Source organism: Erythrolamprus reginae, chromosome 5 (genome assembly GCF_031021105.1).
Source record: "Erythrolamprus reginae isolate rEryReg1 chromosome 5, rEryReg1.hap1, whole genome shotgun sequence".
NCBI classification, from domain to species: Eukaryota; Metazoa; Chordata; class Lepidosauria; order Squamata; family Dipsadidae; genus Erythrolamprus; species Erythrolamprus reginae.
Genome location: NC_091954.1, coordinates 89,370,233 through 89,393,758, shown reverse-complemented (window position 1 = coordinate 89,393,758; position 23,526 = coordinate 89,370,233). Strand labels below are relative to the sequence as shown.

At 37.2% G+C, this 23,526-nt stretch overlaps 1 protein-coding gene across 2 annotated transcripts in view; it reads right to left on the bottom strand.

Annotated features, from left to right (window-relative positions):
* Positions 1–5,826: 5,826 nt before the first annotated feature.
* Positions 5,827–23,526, bottom strand: part of TSC22D2 (TSC22 domain family member 2) — a 42,127-nt gene continuing 24,427 nt past the window's right edge. For both annotated transcript variants that reach the window (XM_070753429.1, XM_070753430.1), the window contains 2 exons: positions 12,149–12,200; positions 5,827–7,491 (listed from right to left, as the gene is read on the bottom strand). In XM_070753429.1, the coding sequence (XP_070609530.1) occupies positions 7,231–7,491; positions 12,149–12,200 (313 nt within the window). In that variant the 3' untranslated portion in view covers positions 5,827–7,230. The remainder of the gene's footprint in view (positions 7,492–12,148; positions 12,201–23,526) is intronic.

The following is a 23,526-nucleotide window of genomic DNA, read 5'->3' as shown; positions in this document are numbered from 1 at the left end:
CTGCAGGGCTCAGACTTCTTCAAGCTATTCAACATCTACACAAACCCTTGGGAAAGATCATTTGTAGAAAGCAGTCAATATCAGTATGCTGCTGCTAAAAAATGCAGTATTTGGACCAGGACTCACTGCTCACAGTCACTCATGCCCTCATCACCTGGAGGCTCGACTACTGTAACGCTCTCTACATGGGGCTACCTTTGAAAAGTGTTCGGAAACTTCAGGTCGTGCAGATTGCAGCTGCCAGAGCAATCATGGGCTTTCCCAAATATGCCCATGTTACACCAACACTCCGCAGTCTGCATTGGTTGCCGATCAGTTTCCGGTCACAATTCAAAGTGTTGGTTATGACCTATAAAGCCCTTCATGGCACCGGACCAGATTATCTCAGGGACCGCCTTCTGCCGCACGAATCCCAGCGACCAGTTAGGTCCCACAAGAGTGGGTCTTCTCCGGGTCCTGTCAACTAAACAATGTCGCTTGGCGGGACCCAGGGGAAGAGCCTTCTCTGTGGCGGCCCTGGCCCTCTGGAACCAACTCTCCCCAGAGATTAGAATTGCCCCCACCCTCCTTGCCTTTCGTAAGCTTCTTAAAACCCACCTCTGCCGCCAGGCATAGGGGAACTGAGATACTCTTTCCCCCTAGGCCTTTACAATGTTATGCATGGTATGTCTGTATGTATGTTTGGTTTCATAATAAGGGTTTTTTAACTGTTTTAATATTGGATTGTTATATGCTGTTTTTATTACTGTTGTTAGCCACCCTGAGTCTACGGAGATGGGCGGCATACAAATCCAATAAATAAACAAATAAACAAACAAACAAAGAAATAAGTAAGTAAGTAAACAAACAAACAAACAAACAAACAAACAATCCCAGGCTGAGCTGGGTGGGGATATTGTGGAAATCTGACCCACTGTCTGGATGATCCAAACAAATTCAGACTGGATCCTTATAGGACAGCAATGCTATTTACCAGTTATAAATCTAGCTCTAGTTTTAGTTCTTGTTAGGATAGCGTCTCTCTCAAGATGCAGATCCATAATTTGGAGAGCATCATTTCTTGCAGTTTCTGTTGGAGAAGCAGGTGGAAAATGTGACCAGGGGAACTTCACCCGGCAACAGCTGGTGACTATTTGCAGGACTATCTGCATAGAATAGTTCTTACCACAGTTAACTCATGCCTTGTCACCTCAGTGGAATTATCAGAACATGATCTATGATGGGCTGCCTTTGAAGACAATCAGTGTTTTAATCAGTCCAAAGCACAAAACTCCATCTGCTGATTTGGGGCAGCGTACATTTATATTATCTGGCCCTCTGGAATCAACTCCCCCCGGAGATTAGAACTGTTCCCACCCTCCTTGTCTTCCGTAAACTACTCAAGACCCACCTATACCGCCAGGCATGGGGGATTTGAGACATCTTTCCCCCAGGCTCTCTATAATTTATGTTTGGTATGTATGTGTTGACTGGTTTTAATATGATAGGGTTTTAGTTATTTCTTTTAATATTAGATTTGTGCCACTATAATATTGTTTTTATCATTGTTATGAGCCGCCCCGAGTCTTCGTAGAGGGGCGGCATACAAATCTAATAAATTATTATTATCATTATCATCATCATCATCATCATCATCATCATTATTACACTGGTGAGTGATTTGTTTCCAGATCAAAGTCTTCTACTGTGCATTTTGGACACCGATGATGCCCAAGCCATTTTGTAAATACTGTAGTTAATTGCTTGTTTCTATTTTCCTCATATGTAAGCAAGAAAATCAAAGCTAACACAAACTAATAAAATAAGGAAAAAGGCAATTAAAGAAAAAGCAGAAACTGTGAGAAAATGGAAAAAATTAAGAAAAAGAGAAAAAAGTGTAAGGAAATGGCTATGATATACAGTATTCGTCACAGTAGTAATAAGTACAAATATATTTTAACTTCTCATTCCAAAATTATATATTACTCCTCCTTCCATAATCTAGCCCTGTGGTGGTGAACCTGTTAGAACATTCATGACTGGGAGAACCATGTTAACAAAATCAGCCAATGAATAGGCATAGCAACTAAGTCAGCCAATCGGAGCTTGAACACTTCTGAGTCTGTGCAGAGAATCGAAATTGAAACTCAAGGTTCCAGGTTCACACTGTACTGTCTACACTCTCCTCTCTGAATTCTGCTGAAATGAAAGCTAACTATTCTCTGCTGTCTGAAACTGCTTGAAGAATAACCCTGCGGTATTGTAAATTCATCTGTTACTATGTTTAGAAAGAAGTTTATGAATCTAGCTGAATCAATTATCTCTGTGTGCTTCTGGTTTTGAATTTTGCAAAAATGTTGTAGGCCCAAAGCACACAGAAAAATTGCATTATAACTTAAGCTGAAGAGACCTGTGTTTAAAAGAGAAATAAGGCAGAGATTGCAGGATGGCTGTTGTTGAATTTAAGGAATGCCCTGTGCCTTGTTTGGGACAGAACTGCAAATATGGAATGTTTCCTGAAAGCTAAGGAGTTGTGGAATATTGGTATAAATCTACAAGTTTTTGCAGCTGGAGATCAGAAAAACCATGATCAAGTGATGGCTTATATCACCTTAAATTTAGAATATGAACAGTTTATCAATGTAGCTGATTGAAAGATTGCAAATGAAGTCTGGGTGAAATTAAGAGCTGTGCATGTGAGTGTGTCTCCACGCAATATTGTGCAATAATCAAGGAAATTATACAGAGCCTGTTTGCAACCAGCTGAATCTGTGGAAAGACATTCATTGCAAATGTAAATATTGTTTATGGAGTGACAACAGCATGGAATGAATATTCCTGAGTTCCAGAAGGCGTTATTTGTGTTAAACAGCCTTGATGAAACCTGGGACATTGTGTCTGCACTATTTGAATACATACAAGAGCAGAAATTGCATTTTGAAGCTCTGAAAGCTTGTTTGATTGCAGAAGAGAACGAACACCATTATAGAAAAAGCGAGAGAAAAAATCCTGAGGGGGCCCAAGGAACAGAGAGAGAATGGAAAATTTCACACACTGGCTGTTAGCAGCAGAAATGATCAGATTACAGGCAAGTAAAAGAGGCGTGGTAAAGGTTCATATTTAAAGGACTGTTTGCAAAGAGACGGCCGTTTGTAAAGAATAAATTATTTGCAAGGAGGGAATTCCACTGATATTGCAAAGGTTTGTTATTGCAATAGCAGAGACAAATGGTTAATAGCCAGTGGTGCACGTCAATTGTTAACAATTGTTTTTCAGAATGGGTCCAGTTGCTCGAGATGCAGTAGCCTTGGCAAATGGTCAAAAGGCTAAGGTCATGGGAAGAGACAGTGTGCAAATTCTATATCTGGTAACAAGTTTAATGATGTATTATCTGTACCTGAAATGGAGCATCATTTGCTAAGTGTCTCTAGTCTAGGCAAGCAAGGATTTGAGACCATATTTGTAAATGGGAGCTGTCTTTATGAGTTGCAGGAAGGTTCAATGTGTGCAGACATTTAGAAATGTGGAGAGCATGATTCAAATCTCTTGCACAGAAGGCTTGGCCATGCCAACTTCAGAGTTTTGCAAACAATGCAACAGTCTGCAGGATTAAATTTAATGGGATGTAAGGCATATTTGGACTGTGCTGTATGCAAAGCATCCAAGTCGAAGGCATTCCCATAAGCAAAAGACAGACAAGAAGAGTTCTAGAGCTGGTACATGCAGATTCAGTCAGGCCATTTCAAGCCAGTTTGGGAGGAGCAAAGTATGCACTGGTCATTGTAGATGACTATAGCAGGTTTGGGTTCTTCTATTTACTAAACAGTAAAACAGAGGTGCTACAAAAGTTTAAGCAATGGGTAGGCTTCCTAGAAATCTATAAACAACAGATATGTCAGTTGCAGACTGAGAGAGGTTCAGAATTTATGTCAACAAGTTTTCAACAATGATTGGGACAGATGGGAATAAAACGCACAAACAAATCCGTACACAGCACTGGAGATAGTTGTTGCTAAAAGGCGAATGGAGTCTTACAAACAATGAAGGTCTCACTGCTGGAGGATTCCGGTCTGAGCAGGTCATATTGGAGTGAAGCCATATTGACTGCTAATTTATTTAATTAATAGGCTGTAGGGCAGTGATGGTGAACCTAGGGCACGGGTGCCAAAGGTGGCACGCGGAGCCATATCTGCTGGCATGCGAGCCATTGCCCTAGCTTAGCTCCAAAGTGCATGTGTGTGCTGGCCAGCTGATTTTGGGCTTACACAGAAGATCTGGGAGGGTGTTTTTGGCTTCCAGGGAGCCTCCAAGGGGATGGGGAAGGATGTTTTTACCCTCCCACAGCTCCACGGAAGCCTTTGGAGCCTGGGGAGGGCAAAACACAAGCCTACTGGGTCCATCAGAATTTGGGAAACAGGCCATTTCCGGCCTCTGGAGGGTGAGGGAAGCTGTTTTCGTCCTCTCCAGGCATTGAATTATGGGTGTGGGCACTCATGCATGTGCAACAGCGCACAGCCATGTTCTTTTGGCACGCGAGGAAAAAAAAAGGTTTGCCATCACTGCTGTAGGGGCGTCTCCATTAATGATACTCTATATGTTCTATATGGGAGTTCTATATGGGAGGAAACCATCTCTGGCACATCTAAGAGTTTTTGGAAGTACTGCACGGGTGCATATTCCAAAAGCAGTTAGAAGAAAGGGACAACCAAAAGCTAGAAAGCTCAGGTTTATGGGCTATGAGCCGGGCTCAAAAGGCTATCGTTTTAGTTATGGAAATAAGAGAATAGTAATTTCCAGGTCTGCTAGCTTTACAAAGCAAAATTGGAACATAATTGATGCAAATTTTGGGAATAATTCACTTAGTGACAGTTATTCACAGTGACAAGAAGGGATAGTACAGTATAGAACTGGATAGTTATTCACTTAGTGACAAGAAGGGATAGTACAGTATAGAACTGGACCAGATGAAAGTGGTATTAAATAATTAATTCCCCCAAACTTTCTAAAAATATGCAAAGTAGAATTCCGAACTTGCTACAGGTAGTCCTCGATTTACAACTACAATTGGATCATTGATCAGAATTTCTCTTGCTAAGCACGGCAGTTTTTAAGTGAATCATGCCAAATTTTACCTTTTTTGATATGATTGTTAAGCAAATCATTGCAGTTATTCAGTGAATCATATGGTTGTTAAGTGAATTTAACTTTCCCCTATTTACTTTGTTTATCAGAAGCTGGGTAGGAAGGTAGCAAATGACAATCGTGTAACCCTCGCCATTGTGACAATAGCCAGTGTAAATACATGCTGCTTGCCAATCACCTGGATTTTGATCATGTGACAATGGGGATGCGGAGGTGGTTGTGTGAGGATCAGTTGTAATTTTTTTCAGTGCTGTTGTTACTTCAAACAATTGCTAAATGAAGGATAGCAAGTCAAGATCTTCCTATTTTCCCCAGAGCCCAAAAATAAACCCATGCAATGTTGGTGCTTCACAAGTCTAATATATAACTAAGTAGCAGATTGTAGTAGTAATCACAATGATGGTCCACTTATTTATGTTTCATACACTTACTGAAAAATAAGCAGTGTCTCATGAGCTTTGATATGTCACTTAGATGGGCAGTGTAGCAATTTAATAATGTAGTTTAAACCTTTCCATTGTAGATTTCTAGGAGAATGAAGTTTATTAAAAGTTTAATTTGTGTGCAACCTATCCCTTAAAATCTAATACAGTATATCTATCTTATAACCAGCATCAGAGAAGTAGCATGTATGTGTATCAGCTTGAATATTTTTCAAAAACACTAACCTGGGGGGGGTCTTCTGAATATATTTACAGCCAGACCTTTCAACAAAACTGCAGTTTAATTTCAGAAAGTGTTAAAATATATTGTACATCAACTTCTGACATACTACGTTAGTATACACAAATGGTCTCTTGAAACTGTATTTATGAAATGTACATTTTAATTTAAATACTCAGTATACACTGCACTTAATCTGCATGTTGCATTTATTAAATACATTAAAATCTGCAATGTAACAAAACGTTTTCTGCATACGAAATTCAAAACACCATTTTAAATGAACAAAAGATGGCTCACTTCATTTTTTAAACTAGTGCATAACACACCAGCTCAGCTCCACCACACTAGCTGTTCTTTCTTTTTTTAATTTGACATTGTTCACAGACTATTACATATCACAATAAGAGTGCTGGATAAAACATGAGGTACGAAAGTGGTTCAAAGATTATAGGTCATGCAGATCCATGCGAGACAGCAAAGAAAAATGTGAATGAGAACACTAAATAAAAATACATAAAGAATGTGCATTATAAAATAAAAACTCAATTACACAGCTTTGCTTCTTTGGTTACAAAGTAGGTTGAACAATTTCACAGCTTCTTTTCCCCCCCACCCCCAAAAAAACCATACGAAATGTCAAAAAGCAGAGGAATCATGGCAATTTCTCTATTAGAAAGTAGAAACAGAAATGAGCAAAGTTTTCTTCATCAAAATAGCCCATCAATTATTATATCACAATGACTGGCGACTACCTGTACAGATGCACTATGGTCTTCATACTTACACTATACAAAAATTTACATTCAAGCTAGATCTTAACTACTGAAAATAAATACCAAAAGGTAAATTGCCATTAGTGTTAGAAATAGGCCAGGATTCTTTTGTTCAATTATTGCCTAAACATTTTTTTTCTATTAAACTCAATCCTGTCTATCAAGTTTTACTGATACTTACATTTATTTTTTAAAAAATTAAAAGTTCTGTGACATTGTTCATGTACATTATGAATAGCAGCCCTGTAATAAATAAAACAAACAAATGAAACTAATGTAGGCAAATGTTACTTGTCATTGAAAGAACAGTGGCTCTAAAGATGAGTTGTTACTATTAAAATGCAAGGCTCAAAGTAATCCACGAGTAATGGAAACCTTGAAGAGCCTTACTAAAGCTCTTGAAGACCTCCACTCGTGTGCATCAAACAAATGCAGATTTTTGCATTATAACTCCTTCTACATTTTCCCTTGTGCACTGATGGCATAATTGGACACCAACTGTGTTATATGACATCTCAGTGAGGGAAAGCGCTTGCAGAATGATTGTCTAATACTGAAAAGGCCAAAACACACAACTGAAGCATGGCTACCTGCTTTCATATAAAGTGGAAAGAAGACCAGTGGCACACAAGGACAGATTGCTTTCAGTTCTTAATGAGGCAAGAAAGCTTTATGCTGAGGAGACATTCGGCTGCTGTGGAGGTTGCGTTGGCTGTGGAGGCTGTGTTATCACTGTTTGCTGTTGGGAAGTGCTACTTGGATTGGCCTGTTGGGTTGAGAGTTGTGATAACTGATCATTGTTTGAAAGAGATTTTAACAGTGCATTTTCCCGTTCAAGTAAAGAGTTTCTTTCAACTAATTCTTTTATTTGTTCCTTCAGTACTTCCACTTCTTCTCTGACTGCATACATCAAATGGCTTTTCACCAGATCCTGTAAAAGGCAAATCAAATAATTAGAGAACTCCATAGCAAGCTGTTATTTAACTCCAAATACGTGAATAAAACTCCACTTTGAGCTTAAATAATAAAAATAAAAATATCAAAAAACCTTAGATAAACTACCATACACATACCACTATCAATACAGCTAAATATAAGGTAAAATATAAAAAATAGTTATGAAAAAACAAACGGTAACCTAGCTACATATTACACCAAATGTGTTTATTTTACTCAAAAGAATTCATGGCTCGTGACTGGGATAGAATCCATAGTGAGAAGTTATGATATCTCTGAAAACATAAACCTATGCATTTTGCTAATAGTTAATACCTCCATGGATATAAATAGAAACTCTTCATTTAGTCTTGATCTGAATTAAACTCCTCAAATTTACTTTTAAAGAAATGAAAATAATAAATTAATGTTATATATATAGCATAAGTTGCTGGCTTTTTACAAGTTGCCCACAACTTATGACAGGTCACTTAGCAATTGTTCAAAGTTACAATATATTTTTTCAAATTTAACAACATGCAGATAATAGCAATAAGAAGAATAAAGTTTAAAGTACATGAAAGTCTTTTTAAGAAAATGTGCCATGATTTCAATTAGGCCCTTATTCCATAGGAGCCTATTATTCAGAATGAAAGGTTATTTTGGTTCCTAGCACTTTGTAGTGCAAATAAAGTATACTGTACATCTTTATTTATGTATTTATTTATTTTCTGTACAACAAGCAAGAAAATGTAATTTTGTTGACCTGTATGTTTAAAACTAACAAATCTTAAGTCTTTACAAACCAAAAGTAATTATTTTGCTCATAATATATAAATAAATATTCTTACTCTTGCAATTTATTCTTTTCAAAAGCAATTATTTAAATCATTTAATTTTTAAATTTTCCTATAAAGATAATTACTAAAGAACTGATTAACAAATGAAAGAATTTAGCCTCTGGAGATTTAACTGTTGCTATACTATCTTACATGAAGCTGCCTTTAAATAGCATTTGGAGGCTTTAGCTGATGCAGAATGCAGCGGCTCAATTAATGACATTGGATTTTCAGCACATGTGACAGTACAAGCTTGTGCGCCTCCAGGTGCAATCGAATTCTAGTGTGACTTCCAGTGTACTTTGATTTCCAGTGTGCTTCCAGATGCAATTCAAGATGTTGATATTTAACTTTTAAGGCAGTGGTTCTCAACCTTTCTAATGCCGTGACCCCTTAATACAGTGCCTCAGGTTGTGGTGACCCCCAACCATAAGCCTAGCACCAATTCTCCCAACAGAGCTTAAATCTGATTGGCAGGAAGGTCAGAGGAATAAACCCCCACTGTAAACGCCTGATTGGTCGGATTGTACAAATATGTTCCAAGGCACCAGAATAGAAGCTTTGGTTCCTAACACCATGGGAAATTTGTCTTTCCCTATGGTCTTAGGTGACCTCTGTGAAACGGTCGGGACCCCCCAAAGGTGTCCCGACCCCCAGGTTGAGAACCAGTGTTTTAAGGCCTTATGAAGTAGGACTGAGCTATTTATAGGGTTGTCTCCTCCCAATTGTTTCTACTTGTCCCAGTAAGTCTGGCAGGAGGGATATGGTCTATGTGTCATCATCTAATAAATGAGAGCTGGAATGGCTCAGGAAGAAATCGTTTTCTATTGTAGTGCAACTGGAACAACCACTTGAGTTAGTTATGACATTACTAGCCTTTCATAAAGTCCTAAAACCTTGATTTTGTGCCAGGTCTGGGTCTGGAAGTTGATGGAGCCCATCTCTTGGCTTTGTGGATGGTTATTTTATAAAGTTCAGGTGTCATGTGTTTTTATTTTATATTATATATTTTATTTGTTTTTAACTATTTCACTGTATGCCAAGTACAGTCACATTTGTTTATGTGGCTTCCCATTTCATATATCCATAGAAACAATACCCATAATAACTTGAACACAAAGAAATATAATTGTTAAGTTCACAAACCAAATACTTAAATGCATTATACAGTAGAGTCTCGGTTAACCGTGCTTTGATAATCCAACATTCCGGATTATCTGACGTTGAGGCTACTTGGGGGCGTGGCTGTAGGCATTTCTGTGCCCCCAGACACCCCCCCCAAACATGGCAGCCATCTTCCAGGTAGGAGCTGGCAGGTGAGCGAGCTGAGAGGAACTGGCAGGTAAGCAAATTGAGAGGAAAGTGGGCAGGTGGGCCAGCGAGCTGAGAGGAGCCAGTGGGCCAGCGAGCTGAGAGGAACGAAGTGGGTGGGTGAGCGAGCGAGCTGAGAGGAACTGGCAGGCAAGCAAGCTGAGAGAAAAGAAGCGGGCAAGCAAGCTAAGTGGAGCTGGTGGGCGAGCGAGCTGAGAGGAATGAAGCGGGTGGGTAGGCGAGCGAGCTGAGAGGAGCGAAGTGGAGGCCCCCCCGGCAAGAAATGTTCATACCAGCAGCTTGGAGCAAGTGGAGGATGGAAGGAAAGAATGTGCGGGTTTAGAGAGGGACTTATTTCCTGAATTGCTTTATCCAGGGCCTATGGAGACCTATTTTTTGTTCTCCTGCCTCAATTTTGAGTCATGTCAAGGCCACATACAGTAGAGTCTAGATTATCCGACATTTTTGGCTATCCTACTATCAACTATTATCTATGTCAGATAACTGAGACTCTACTGTATTTTCAAAATTAATTATTATATTGAATTCAGGGTGTCCATGGGGAAGATTAGATTAGATTAGATTAGATTTATTGGATTTATATGCCGCCCCTCTCCGCAAACTCAGGGCGGCTCACAACAATAATAAAAACAGTACATAATAACAAATCCAATGCCCACCAATCTAATTACAGTTTAAAATTAATAAATTCATAAAACAATCCCAATGTATATAAAAACAGACACACAGTCAATCAATCAATGGCAAAACAACATGGGCAGGGGGAGATGTTTAGTTCCCCCATGCCTGACGGCAGAGGTGGGTCTTAAGGAGTTTACGAAAGGCAGGGAGGGTGGGGGCAATCCTAATCTCAGGGTGGAGCTGGTTCCAGAGGGTCGGGGCCCCCACAGAGAAGGCTCTTCCCCTGGGTCCCGCCAGACGGGATTGTTTGGTTGACGGGACCCGGAGAAGGCCGACTCTGTGGGACCTAACCGGTCGCTGGGATTCGTGCGGCAGGAGGCGGTCCCAAAGATATTCTGGTCCGGTGCCATGAAGGGCTTTGTAGGTCATAACCAACACTTTGAATTGTGACCGGAAACTGATCGGCAACCAATGCAGACTGCGGAGTGATATGGGCATACTTAGAGACGCCCATAATTGCTCTCGCAGCTGCATTCTGCACGATCTGAAGTTTCCGAACACTTTTCAAAGGTAGCCCCATGTAGAGAGCGTTACAGTAGTCAAGCCTCGAGGTGATGAGGGCATGAGTGACTGTGAGCAATGACTCCCAGTCCAAATAGGGCCGCAACTGGCGCACCAGGCGAACCTGGGCAAACGCCCCCCTCGCCACAGCTGAAAGGTGTTTCTCTAATGTGAGCTGTGGATCGAGGAGGATGCCCAAGTTGCGGACCCTCTCTGAGGGGGTAAATAATTCCCCCCCCAGGGTAATAGACGGACAGGTAGAATTGTCCTTGGGAGGCAAAACCCACAGCCACTCCATCTTGTCTGGGTTGAGTTTGAGTTTGTTGACACCCATCCAGGCCCCAACAGCCTGCAGGCACCGGCACATCACTTCCACTGCTTCGTTCGGAAGGCATTTTGAAATTCCCTGATATTTCCCTGTAACTTGCGATCTAGTTAAGGTGCAGTCATAGATGACATCATATCAAACGGCTAAGCCACGGAGAAATATTGATAGCTGAGAAGCAAGTTGTTGCCACAGTTATGCTCATTTTTGCTTGACTCTACCAGGAAGCACGATTAGGGTTTTTAAATCATGATGTTTCCCTGATTTTTAAACATTTTAATACAGTTTGTTTCCCCCCGATTTATTCTGTTTTTTTCATGAATTTTGTGATAATTCCCTGATATTTGCCGAACCACCCTTTACCTGATTTCCCTATTTTCCAGGTTTGCTGGACAAAGAATACAAAGAATATCCTCACTAATAACATGACTAACAAATTAGGCAACGTTAGACAGAATTTCAATAGTTTTAACACCACAATGATTTAGATGACTAAAATAATATTAATTCTGCTGCAGAATTTAAACTGTATTTTCCCAGTTAAAATATTCAGAATCTGAATATTAGTTATATGACAGCAAGTATTAGAATGGACAGTTTTATTGCTAAAAATTCTACAAAAGCTCCCAATTATTTTAGCATTGGTGCTATTTTGTTCAGCACAAAATTGCTAAAGAACGAAGTGCAGATAGCCAGAACACTAGAGCAAACTATAATCTGTGCTGTACTATGCTATCCTTTTGTGATTATTATTCTATATCTATGAAGAATTTAGGACATATAGTAAATTCTAAAACATATAGCTATAGCTATTTATATTAAAATCTACAAATAATATTCTTACAATCAGAGTAAATGGTCAACATTGTAGGCAAAATAAAGTTATCCAGAGTTGCTGTGTAGAGTGAGATGACTTAAGCAAGCAAGCAAACAAGCAAACAAACAACAAACAAACAAACAAGCTTCTTACTTACCATTGCCTGTTCTATTTTGTTATCAATGGCTACAACACTCCCACCAGATGCACTGTTTAAAAGAAAAGCAAAGTAAAGTCACATATGAGCTTTGAGTTCAGTGAAATGCTGTTCGGCAGAAGCGACAGAAAAGTAAAGTCTTCCATTATAGTTTCACAAGCATTTTTCAGCACTTTGCATTCACTGTTCTTTTATATTTTAGTCATTACAAACCTCTAAGATTGGCGATTCCATATGCTCAGGAACAAGGAAATGTGGTTTCTTCAAATCATATGCATTGTATCCCAGAGAAAGTGAGACATTTTAAAATCTCATCAAAATCAATGGGAACTGAGAATATTAATGTTTTCAATAGAACTTACACATAACTAGTTCATAGTAGTTTGGGCCCAAGATATTTATTGCCAGTTTCTGGCCCGTGTTGAAACTGAGCACAGACCTCCTGACAGTATAAGAAAAGAAATATAGCCCACATCCTATTGGCTGTTATGAGCTCCCATATTTGAGCACATTAATAGGCAACTGAAACAGTTCATAATCATAACCAAGTCAACCACTGTGTGTCTGAAAGTGACATTTTGATACAAGTCTGCTAGGTCAGTATAGAAGTATGTAAAAGCATCTTAGTGGCAAAAAATAAGCCAATTCCTTTACAATAAAATGACACAAAATTAATAGTTGGGAGAGTTCCATTCATTGTAGAATACCCACAAAAGATAGTTGGCTTGATTACCCATGGTCCAACACTTTAGCCTTCAGTTCTGGTTATACTTTAGGACGTACTTCCACATCATCATTTCCACCAGACATTTTACAGTATACAGAACCCGGTTTCAGTTCCAGCGAACACTACTTATGTTTATGTCATTCTGTGCCATGCTGATCAAAATGTCATTCCCCACATGGTTTAGATTTTTAGTACATTTAATAAATTTACTAGAGAAAAAACCTACTGTATTTGGCATATTTTTCAGCAAAGTAGTCTGCATTTACCACTGGAAGGTTACATCTATTTTACATCTCTTAATCTATTATTGGTTTATATGTAATTATTCATGCTTTTATAATCCAGCATAAAAATAAAGCAAATTCAATGCTTTCAACTGGATATTAAAAAAAAACTTACTTCCATACAGATTTTATTTTAAATAATTATTGTAAGCTATTTTCAAAATCTACCAAAATTTTAGGATCTCCATAATTTAATCACAAAAATAATCTGCATTTGTATATAACTTCAAGTATTAATACTTCATTCTTTTATATACGTATGTATACTACAATGTCCCCTATGACAAAGTACTGACAATGTTAAACAAGAATAACCAGTGTAATAATTAAAACACCATAAATGAATAAAATTATCCTAAAGGATTTGACTTTCTTCCCTGACTTCCCTCACTGTAATAGTAAGAGCATTGTCAAGTTGTGATTAATCAGGTGTCTGGGAGCAATTGCTGAGTTGTGATCTGGCAATACTGAAAATTAAAAGTTTAAGGAATAATAAAGAAATATCTGACTGCCAAGTAACATATCTAAAGAAGAACTATGCAATTGTGTTTTGTATTTACGCTTGCTGAAGTGTAACGACTTCTAAATTTCTTGCATAAACAGATAAATGATATAAGACTGATATAATTAAAATATCATTAAGAACTTTCAGCACACTATGTTTAATACTCAAATAACTTAATTTTTTTGTTCTCTCTCTGAGTCAGTACAGTTGCTCTGGATGAATCTACAGCACACAAATACTAAATATAAATGTTCAACGTGAAAAGATGTCAATTAACATGCATTCTATACAGTTTTAATTTAATTCTCACCACCAGGATAGTGCATGAAAAGAATTACCAATATGACTTTATTGTAAATTTATTTTCCATTGTTTCTCCCTTTCCATCATATAAAATATTTAATTTTTCTCTATTTATTATTTAATAGCATATATTAAAATGAAATATATCAGCCTTCACTTAGAGCAGGGCTGTCAAACTCCCGGCCCACAGGCCTGATGCATAATGCGCTCGTTGGCCATGACCACATCCAGTTTAGGGAAGAAGAAAAAAAAATGTCCCAATACATTTGATATAGAGCAAAAGATTGTTAAAATGTGGACTTTTAGCAAGTTTTTCAAAACAGGCATGAAAGCAAAATGTCCGTTTGTTTCTTTTAAAAGCAATCAATAATGGAAACATATTTTATATTTAAGAGGTTTTTACTCACTCCTTTAAAAAAGAAATGCTTAATATTTTATGTTGGTAAGTATTTATAAAGTAGTCTTAATGGTCATTCTAACTTTACACTTCTACAACCTTCAGAAAAATCTAATATTGTCTTTACATTTTTATTACTAAAAAGCAATAGTTATTGCATTAAATTAAGTATATTTCACAAGTCTATAATACATCAAAAATATGTTAAATGCCCTTTTCAGGTTGTTTTGATGTTTGCATTAAATCTTGTTATTTAGGAATACAGTATTTGCCTATGTTATCAAATACTAATATTCAATACTTTAAAATAGAACAAGTGCAGTCCTATTAAACTTTTTGGAGTCAGGTAGCATTCTGGACCAACATACAAAGAGGCAGAGAAAGGAGCACTGTTTTGTGAAGATTCAACTGTTTACTGAGTATGTGATTCTAATCAGTTTCTCGACAGTAGTTATGCGAGATAAGCAACTGAGCCCTTGACTTCTACATTTTGAGATCGTTCAAGATTCAGTTTTTCCTCCCTTGCTACTTAACATCTATATAAACCTAACTAAAGAAACCATATTGGAATAAGATTGTCAAGCTATTGAAGATGCCTGGTTTTACATTACCATCATAAACCAAGCCAGAGATGCAGTAGGGATCATTATCTGATACCTAGGGGTTGTGGAGGATTAGATGATTAAAAATAATATGAGATGATGGCTCCTACAAAGCCCAAGATAGGATTACACTCCCTGTGGAAAACTGTTAGATGAATCTGGTGGGAGATATCGTGCATAAGTTTGGTTTGAAGTATCAATATACTGATAAATATATATTACCATCCCTAACTGATCTAGGTATGCTGCAGTAACCCTGATAGAGCCTGAAGGCAATAATTGAAGATTTGGATAGGTCAAGATCAGAGTAGATTCTTGAAACACTGCACTGCAGCATGTCACTTTTAGATTTGATTCTACCCCAGCCGGATAAGCTTTAGGTCTTGATAAGATTACACTCCCTATAAAGCAGGGGTGTCAAATTCACGTCGTCACAGCAGTGTCACGTGATATATCGAGACTTTCCCCCATCTTTGCTAAACCAGGAGTGAGTGTAGCCAGCGTGTGAGGCATTGGGCCTGCGAGCTGAAAGTTTGACAGCCCTGCTCTAAAGGATCATACCTGCAATTGGGGGTCTTCCTAGACTTAAAGCTCCTGCTGAAACTGCAGGCAAAAGGCATAGCCAAAGTCTCTTTTGTTCAGTGTTGATTGATATGCCAACTATTGCCCTTTATGGATCAGGAATCTTTTCCAACTGTGTCTTATATCATAACCTTTAGGTTTAAGTACTGCAAGACATTCCACTGGAGGCTTTCTTTGAAGACCACTGGGAAACCAAAATTGGTTTATAAAGCACCTGCCTTCTTCCTGGTGACAGAGTTGCTTTGGAAATAACACCTGCTTTGTGATGCACACTGGTTATCAATAGCATTCAAACTGCTGATGCTTCTGTATAAAGCCTTGGCTTAGCCCTCAATTACCTCTGGAATCATATTGTCCTAAGGAAAGACGTGCCTTTTTCCCCCCCAGCTGCCTCTTAAATTCAGATTCATGCTTTCCCTTTTGAATTTCAATGCAATCTTATTCTGTTGGTGTTTTGGAGACCCGGTCTGGTTTTGAAGAGTTTTCCACTAATTAATGAATATACTGTATTTAAAAATTGCTTGCTTAAAATGATTATTTTTTAATTGTCCTTTTTGTCTCTTTTTGTGTTCTTTCTTAAAAATTGCATATAGCCACAAACTGGTATAAACAAACAAGATAAGGAGATCTATTCTTCGGGAGATAGGAGGAAGGAGACTGCAGGTAAAATAGTCACACATCTCTTAAGTATCTTTAAAATAGCTGTGATTTTAACATGTAAAGATATTAGGCAATAATTCTTCTAATAATTTAAGGGCCTATACACTTAAATTAGTCAGTGGAGTTATATTATTTTCTCTACTATTTATTCCATATTTTGGTATTTTCTATTGTAACTTAACATTTGCATTGAAATATCTAATATTTTAAAATATTCATTGCACTTTTAATATACTTTATTTATGCATTTGTTTTAATGTGGATTACAGAAATCCAAGCATAAATTCCTATCCAAAAATGAAATTCATTTCAGTCTCTCTCTCTCTCTCTCGCCCTCCCTCTCCCCATTTCTCATGCAAGGTCATTAGTATTTTTTTAAGGATTAAAAAGGAGGGCACTATAGAACTTACAAAGGAAATGTAGAATTTATTTATTTTATTTTTTTTTCTATTTTTTTATTATTTTTCATAAAAAGACAAACAAATACAAACAAACAATGAACATAAAGTGGGGGTGTATTTCCCCCGCTTCTTATGAAAGTATAAATTCAAATATAGAAAAAGAATACATATGTGTTAACTATTATATAAAAAAAGAAAAAAAGAAAAGATTAATAAATTTGGGTTGAAATTTACAAGTCTTAATGTGGGTATTAAGGTTAGTATAACATAGTTACCAAAAAGGAAAGATACCTTTAATATCATCCTAATTACTATAATAAAATAGTATTAAACCTTCAGTCTAAACAGTAAGACTAAATTCAACTATTATACTTCAAAAATCTTAATATATTGTTTATACTTATACATACATAGCTATATCATAATCATCAAAAAATCCTTTTAAACTAATATTACTATTGTTATCATCTAGATAAAAACTAATACAAAATAAAGAGAAAGAAAAAACAACCACTAACAATATATCTTATTTTTTCTTATCTATCCATTTATAAACGTTGTTCCATGTTTCGTAAAATTTAGTATCCTCTTGATCGTTTAATCTTCTTGTCATCATATCCATTTCAGCGCAATCTAATATCTTAGCTATAACCTCTTCTTCCTTGGGGGTTTCCTCCCCTTTCCAGTTTTGCGCATATATTATTCTAGCCGCAGTTAATATATGTGTGATTAAATAAAAAATTTCTTTCTTATAGATCTGGGTTGTGACACCTAATAAATAAAATTCCGGGGTATTATCTATATCTTGTTTTATTATTTCTTTTAGTATTTTTTCAATCATCTTCCAATATAGTTTTGCTTTGCTACATGTCCACCATTGATGATAGTAAGTTCCTATATCCTTCTTACATTTCCAACATATTGGGGATGTTTTGGGAAACATTTTTGCTATCCTATTTGGTGGGAGATGCCATCTATAAAACATTTTGATTTGGTTTTCTTTTAAGGAAACTGATTTAGTCATTTTCCAATTATTAATCCACACTTTCTCCCATGTGTCTATATCTATTTCCTTACCAATATTTCTACACCATCTTATCATAGTATCTTTTAAAGTCAACTCTATATTTTTATGAGCAATAAGTAGTTTATATATTTTCCCTATCATTTTTGTAGAGTTAGTGGTTATTAAGGTAGTTAAAGAATTCTTACTTTTATTAAAAATGTAGAGAGTTTTATCCTTCTGATATCTAGATCGGATCTGGGCATAGTGCCACCAATCTATTATTATCCCTTCTTCTTGTAGTTCAATTCTAGATTTAAGCTTCATCTGATCATTTAATAGTTCTTTATATCTATAAGTCATTTTCTTGTCCTTTATAGACTTTGGATGCGTTATTGCTTCTAAGGGAGCTAACCACTCTGGGATGCTTAAGAAATGATTCTTCTTTATATCTTTCCATACTTCTAATAAGTATTTCCTTAATGTATGCCTTTTAAAGTATGAATGATTTTTGTCCTTATCATACCATAAAAATGCGTGCCATCCAAGCATTAAATCATGTCCTTCTAGTTCGAGTGTTCTTTTATTATCTAAGATTATCCAATCTCTAAGCCATGTTAGTGCGGCGGCCTGATAGTATAATTTCCAATTTGGAAGGCCAAATCCTCCTCTTTCTTTGATATCTTCTAAGCAATTCATTTTTATCCTTGCTTTTTTACCTTGCCATATAAATTTTTTAACTAAGTTGGTTAAAGTTTTTAAAAAGATACCCCCTGGGTTTATTGGTATTGTCTGAAAAAGAAATAATACCTTGGGTAAGATGTTCATCTTAATTGTTGCAATTCTTCCTAAGAAAGATATTTTCAAATTGTTCCAAGTTGCTAAGTCTTTTTTAATTTCTGCTAACAATTTCATATAATTATCATTTTTTAATGTTATTGTTTTCGCTGTTAAATTTATTCCTAAATATTTTACCTTTTTAACAGTCTTTATTCCAGAGATAGTTTCTAATTTAGTTTCTAGTGTTTTGTTCATATTTTTAGTCAAATAATGTGTTTTGTTTTTATTTATCTTTAAACCTGCTACGTTTCCATATTGTTCAATGGTTTGTAATAAAGTAGGAACTGTTGTTGTCGGTTCTTCAATTATAAACATTAGATCATCTGCAAAGGCCTGGAGTTTATAGATTTCATCTCCTACGGTTAAGCCTTTTATTCTGGGGTCCGCTCTTATTTTAATTAATAAAGTTTCAAGGGTCATAATAAATAACAATGGTGATATAGGACATCCTTGGCGAACTCCCTTATTTATATCAAGTATTGGTAATTGACTGTTATTCAATATTATATTCGTTGTTTGTTTTGAATATATGGTATCTATTAGATTAACAAATTTTGGGCCAAATCTCATTTTATTTAATTGCATTTTTATAAATATCCAATTAACGTTGTCGAAGGCTTTTTGAGCATCCAAAAACATTAAAGATGCCATCTTATCTGGGTGTTGTTCATAGTACTCTAGTATATTTATTACAGTTCTAATATTATTTTTAATTTGTCTCCCTGGAAGAAACCCATTTTGGTCTTGGTGTATTATTCCATTTATAACTCCTTTAAGTCTCTCTGCATAAATAGCAATAAAAATCTTATAGTCTACATTTAATAGTGATATGGGTCTGTAATTTTTAATTTTTTCTGGTTCTGTACCCTGTTTATGTATTAAGGTTGTCAGTGATTCTGACCAAGATTTAGGAATTTTTCCGTCAAGTCTACAGGAATTAAAAGTTTCTAACATATGATTTCTTATTGTTTCATTATCTATCTTATACCATTCTGCAGGTATGGCATCTGGGCCTGTGGCCTTGTTGCTTTTCTGTTTTTTAATTGTTATTAGGAGTTCCTCCATTGTTATTGGTCCATCCATGGTAGCCTGTTGATCTTCTGTTATTTGTGGTAAATTTGAAGCCTCTAAATAATTAAAAACTTCATCTTCAATGACATAATCTTTAGCATATAGTTCCTTATAAAAATTATACACAATGTCTGCCTTACCTTCTGTATCGAATTTTATTTTACCATCTTTATCTTCTAATTTTTGGATTAATTTTGATTGACTCTGTTTTCTAAGTTTATACGCTAGCCATCTGCCAGGTTTATTTGCATATTCAAAGTATTGTTGCTTTGCTCTTTTAATCTTTTCAGTTAGTTGGTTTTGTTCTATAACTCTAATTTTATGTTTAATTACGTTTATATCTGTCTCTAGATCTCTATTCTTAGTATGTTGCTGCGATAAGGATTCTAATTGTTTTAGTTCGTTTGTTAATTGTAAATACTCTAATTTCTTTTCCTTATTGTATTTTGCTGTATAAGATATTGTTAAACCTCTTATGTACGCTTTAACTGTATCCCATAAGTTCTGTGGAGTAGTATCTGATGTTTTATTAATTTCAAAAAATATTTTTAATTCCTTTTCAATCCAATCCTTATATTTCTTGTCGTTTAATATATACCTGTTCATCCGCCAATTGTTCTGTTTATTATTCATCGTCATATAGACCACTATTGGATTATGATCGGCCCATGTGTTAACATCTATCTCAACTTCTCTTATTTGTTCTGCCACCGTTTTTGGTGCCCATAACATGTCAATTCTCGTCCAAATTTTGTGAGGATTGGAATAAAAGGTAAATTGCCTTTTGAGAGGGTGTCTTTCCCTCCAAATATCGGTTAATAATAGTTCCGCTTTCATTTTTTGAAAAGTACTGGGTAGCAAGTTTCTTCTTGTTTTTTTGCCTTTTCCCCTTTTTTTATTACCTCCCCCTCCTGAGTGGTCTAATTGTCTATTCGCGATAGCATTAAAATCACCTATTATCAATAAATTATCAATAGCTAAATCTGTTATTATTTGGTGTAAATTTTTATAAAATGACATTTGGTCTTCATTAGGGGCATAAATAGAAACAACCACTAGAGGTCTGGGTTCAATATCTACTTGTACAATCAATATCCTACCCTCTTTATCCTTATATATTTGTTTGGAATTTATAGAATTCTTGACATACATCACTACACCTCTTTTTTTTTGGTCTGCTAATGCAGCATACATTTTTCCAATTTTGGGATTCAACAGTAATTTTTGGTTATCTTTTTTAATATGAACTTCTTGTAGTATTGCAATCTGAACATTTTGGTTTCTGATTTTGGAAAAAATTTGCTTCCTTTTTCTTGGTTCGTTAAGTCCATTAACATTTACGGAAAAGATTTTCAAGTCTTTATTCGTTGTCATTTAATAGGTTTTTTGGTTTCTCGCTGGGGTTGAACTCTTCTAGAGCCTTGGTCCTGCTCTATTACTTGGGCAGTTGCCCCCAGGTTTTCTTCTTGCTGAATTAGTGATTTTTCCCCTGGTTGCTGTTGAGCTGGTTGTAATTGGACCACTAGTTGCTTACTTGCATGGTCGGAGTGGCCCAAGCCACTCTGTTCAAGAAAGAACATAGCTTGATCTACGTTTTCCAGTTTGTACCTTGTAGAGCGCCATGTCAGAGAAAGTCCTTGTGGAATAAGCCAACGGTAAGTGATATTTTCTTTAATCAAGATTTTGGTTAAAAAGTGGTAATCTCTTCTGTTTTCTCTGACACTTCTTGGAACTTGTTTTAATATCTTTATTTCTACTCCATGTCGTTGAGGCGGGGAGTTTCTTGAATAATGAAGTATCTCATCTCGCAACGCCTTTCTTGTAAATTTAATATGTATCTCTCTTGGGAGGTTGTGTCGACGGATATAGCTATTCGAGATTCGGTATACTTCATCGATTTCTTTCTGTAAGGCCATGGGGTCCTCTTGAAGTATACCTCCAATGATTTCCGCCATAGTCGTTTTTAAGTCTTCATCTTTTTCCTCTTTTATATTCTGAAATCGAAGTCCATACGAAGCTCGTTGCATCTCCAGCTGGATGATGGATTCATCATATCTTTTGTATCTTTCATCAGCTCTCCCTTCAAGATACTCCATTCTTTTCTCATTTTTGTCAGCTTGCTCTTCAACTTTTTTAACTCGGTCATCACTTTCTTGAAGAGTTTGTTGAATCTGCTTTATCTGATCTTTCATCTCGCCCATATCAGCTTTCATTTGAGCCATCTCCACTTTAAATTCTGCCAAGTCAGCTTTTATAGCTTCTCTTTGTTGTATTGCCTCCTCCTTTATGACTTCTCTTTGTTGTTTTGCCTCCTCCTTTATGGCCTCTCTTTGTTGAGTAGCATCTTCTTGTGATTTGACCATAAAGTCCTTCAAAGCATTCAAAGTCTCATGAATAGATGCAAGATTGGACTGCATTGTTTTGTCTTTGTCCTTGTCTTTAGTAGACATGGTTAGCACTTGATGCGAAGGAGAAGAATGCGGTGACACTTGTGGAGATAGAGTAGTTGGTGTTGTTTGTTTCTTTGTTGTTTTAACAAGAGTTGAGGTGTGGGACATTTTCAAATTAGAATCCACTATTTAGAATTTAAATGTAGTAATACACTGTATTTGCGGACCCATAAGTATACATTTTAAACATGTTTCTAACATCTAGGAAAAGAATAACTTAAATTCAAGACTAAGGCAAACATTAGTGAGGAGTACAACGACTACTAAATTTTATTGATATTTTAACCCCCTCCCCCATTTCCCTCCAATTTATATGAACTGTTTGTTTCACCTTTCAACCGTTGCTTAAAAATGATACATAATCTGAAGCTGGGGAAGCAGAGGGGTTTCCCCCCCATTTTTTAAATTTTACATGTTTATCTAACTTTTTCTATATACATTTATAAGGATTTTTTTCAAATACCTATAGAAAACAATCATATTTCTGGACTGTTCCATGATTCTTTGAAACAGCTATCTAAGTTCAGTGCTAGAATATTTAATAATCCAATGGCAAAACACAACTACATTCAATAGCACTATTAGATAGACAACTGAACACATTTCTTCTCCTCGGGTATGATAGGTGACATAGATGATATAGATCAGTGATGGCGAACCTTTTTTTCCTCAGCTGCCAAGAGTGTGGGCATGCATTATTGTGCACGCGCGAGTACCCATGCCCATAATTCAATGCCTAAGGACAGCAAAAACAGTCCCCCCCCCTCTTGAAGCCCATTTCCCCGTTCCGTTTCCAACTTCTGGTGGGCCCAGTAGGTTCGGGTTTTGCCCTCCCTAGTCTCCAAAGGCTTCCCTGGAGCCGGGGGAGGATAAAAACGCCCTCCCCATCCCTCCAGAGGCTCGCTGGAAGCAAAAAATACCTTCCAAGAGTCTCTGCGAGCCAAAAATCAGCTGGCCAGCACACACATGTAAGTTGGAGCTGAGACTAGGGCAATGGCTCGCATTCTAGCAGATATGACTCTGCCACATAGATAGATAGATAGGTAGGTAGGTAGGTAGGTAGATCCGGCGGCTCCTCTTGATATACAGTGATCCCTCGATTATCGCGAGGGTTCCGTTCCAAGACCCCTCGCGATAATCGATTTTTCGCGATGTAGGCTTGCGGAAGTAAAAACACCATCTGCGCATGCGCGCCCTTTTTTCATGGCCGCGCATGCGCAGATGGTGGAGGTGCGGAAGCCGACAGATTGCAGCACCCGCTCGCCCGCCCTTCGCCGCTCGCCCGCCCTTCGCCCGGCCACCCGCCGTTCGCTCGCTGCTCGCCCGGCCACCCGGGTTCGAGGGGGTGCTGGGAAGCCCCCCAGGCCGGCTGCGACCTTTTAAAACAGCCGCGCCGCTTCCCAGCTGAGTCCTGAAGCCAAACGCGGAAGTTCGCCTTTGGCGTTTGGCTTCAGGACTCAGCTGGGAAGCGGCGCGGCTGTTTTAAAAGGTCGCAGCCGGCCTGGGGGGCTTCCCAGCACCCCCCCAACCCGGGTTGGGGGTTCGGGGGGGTG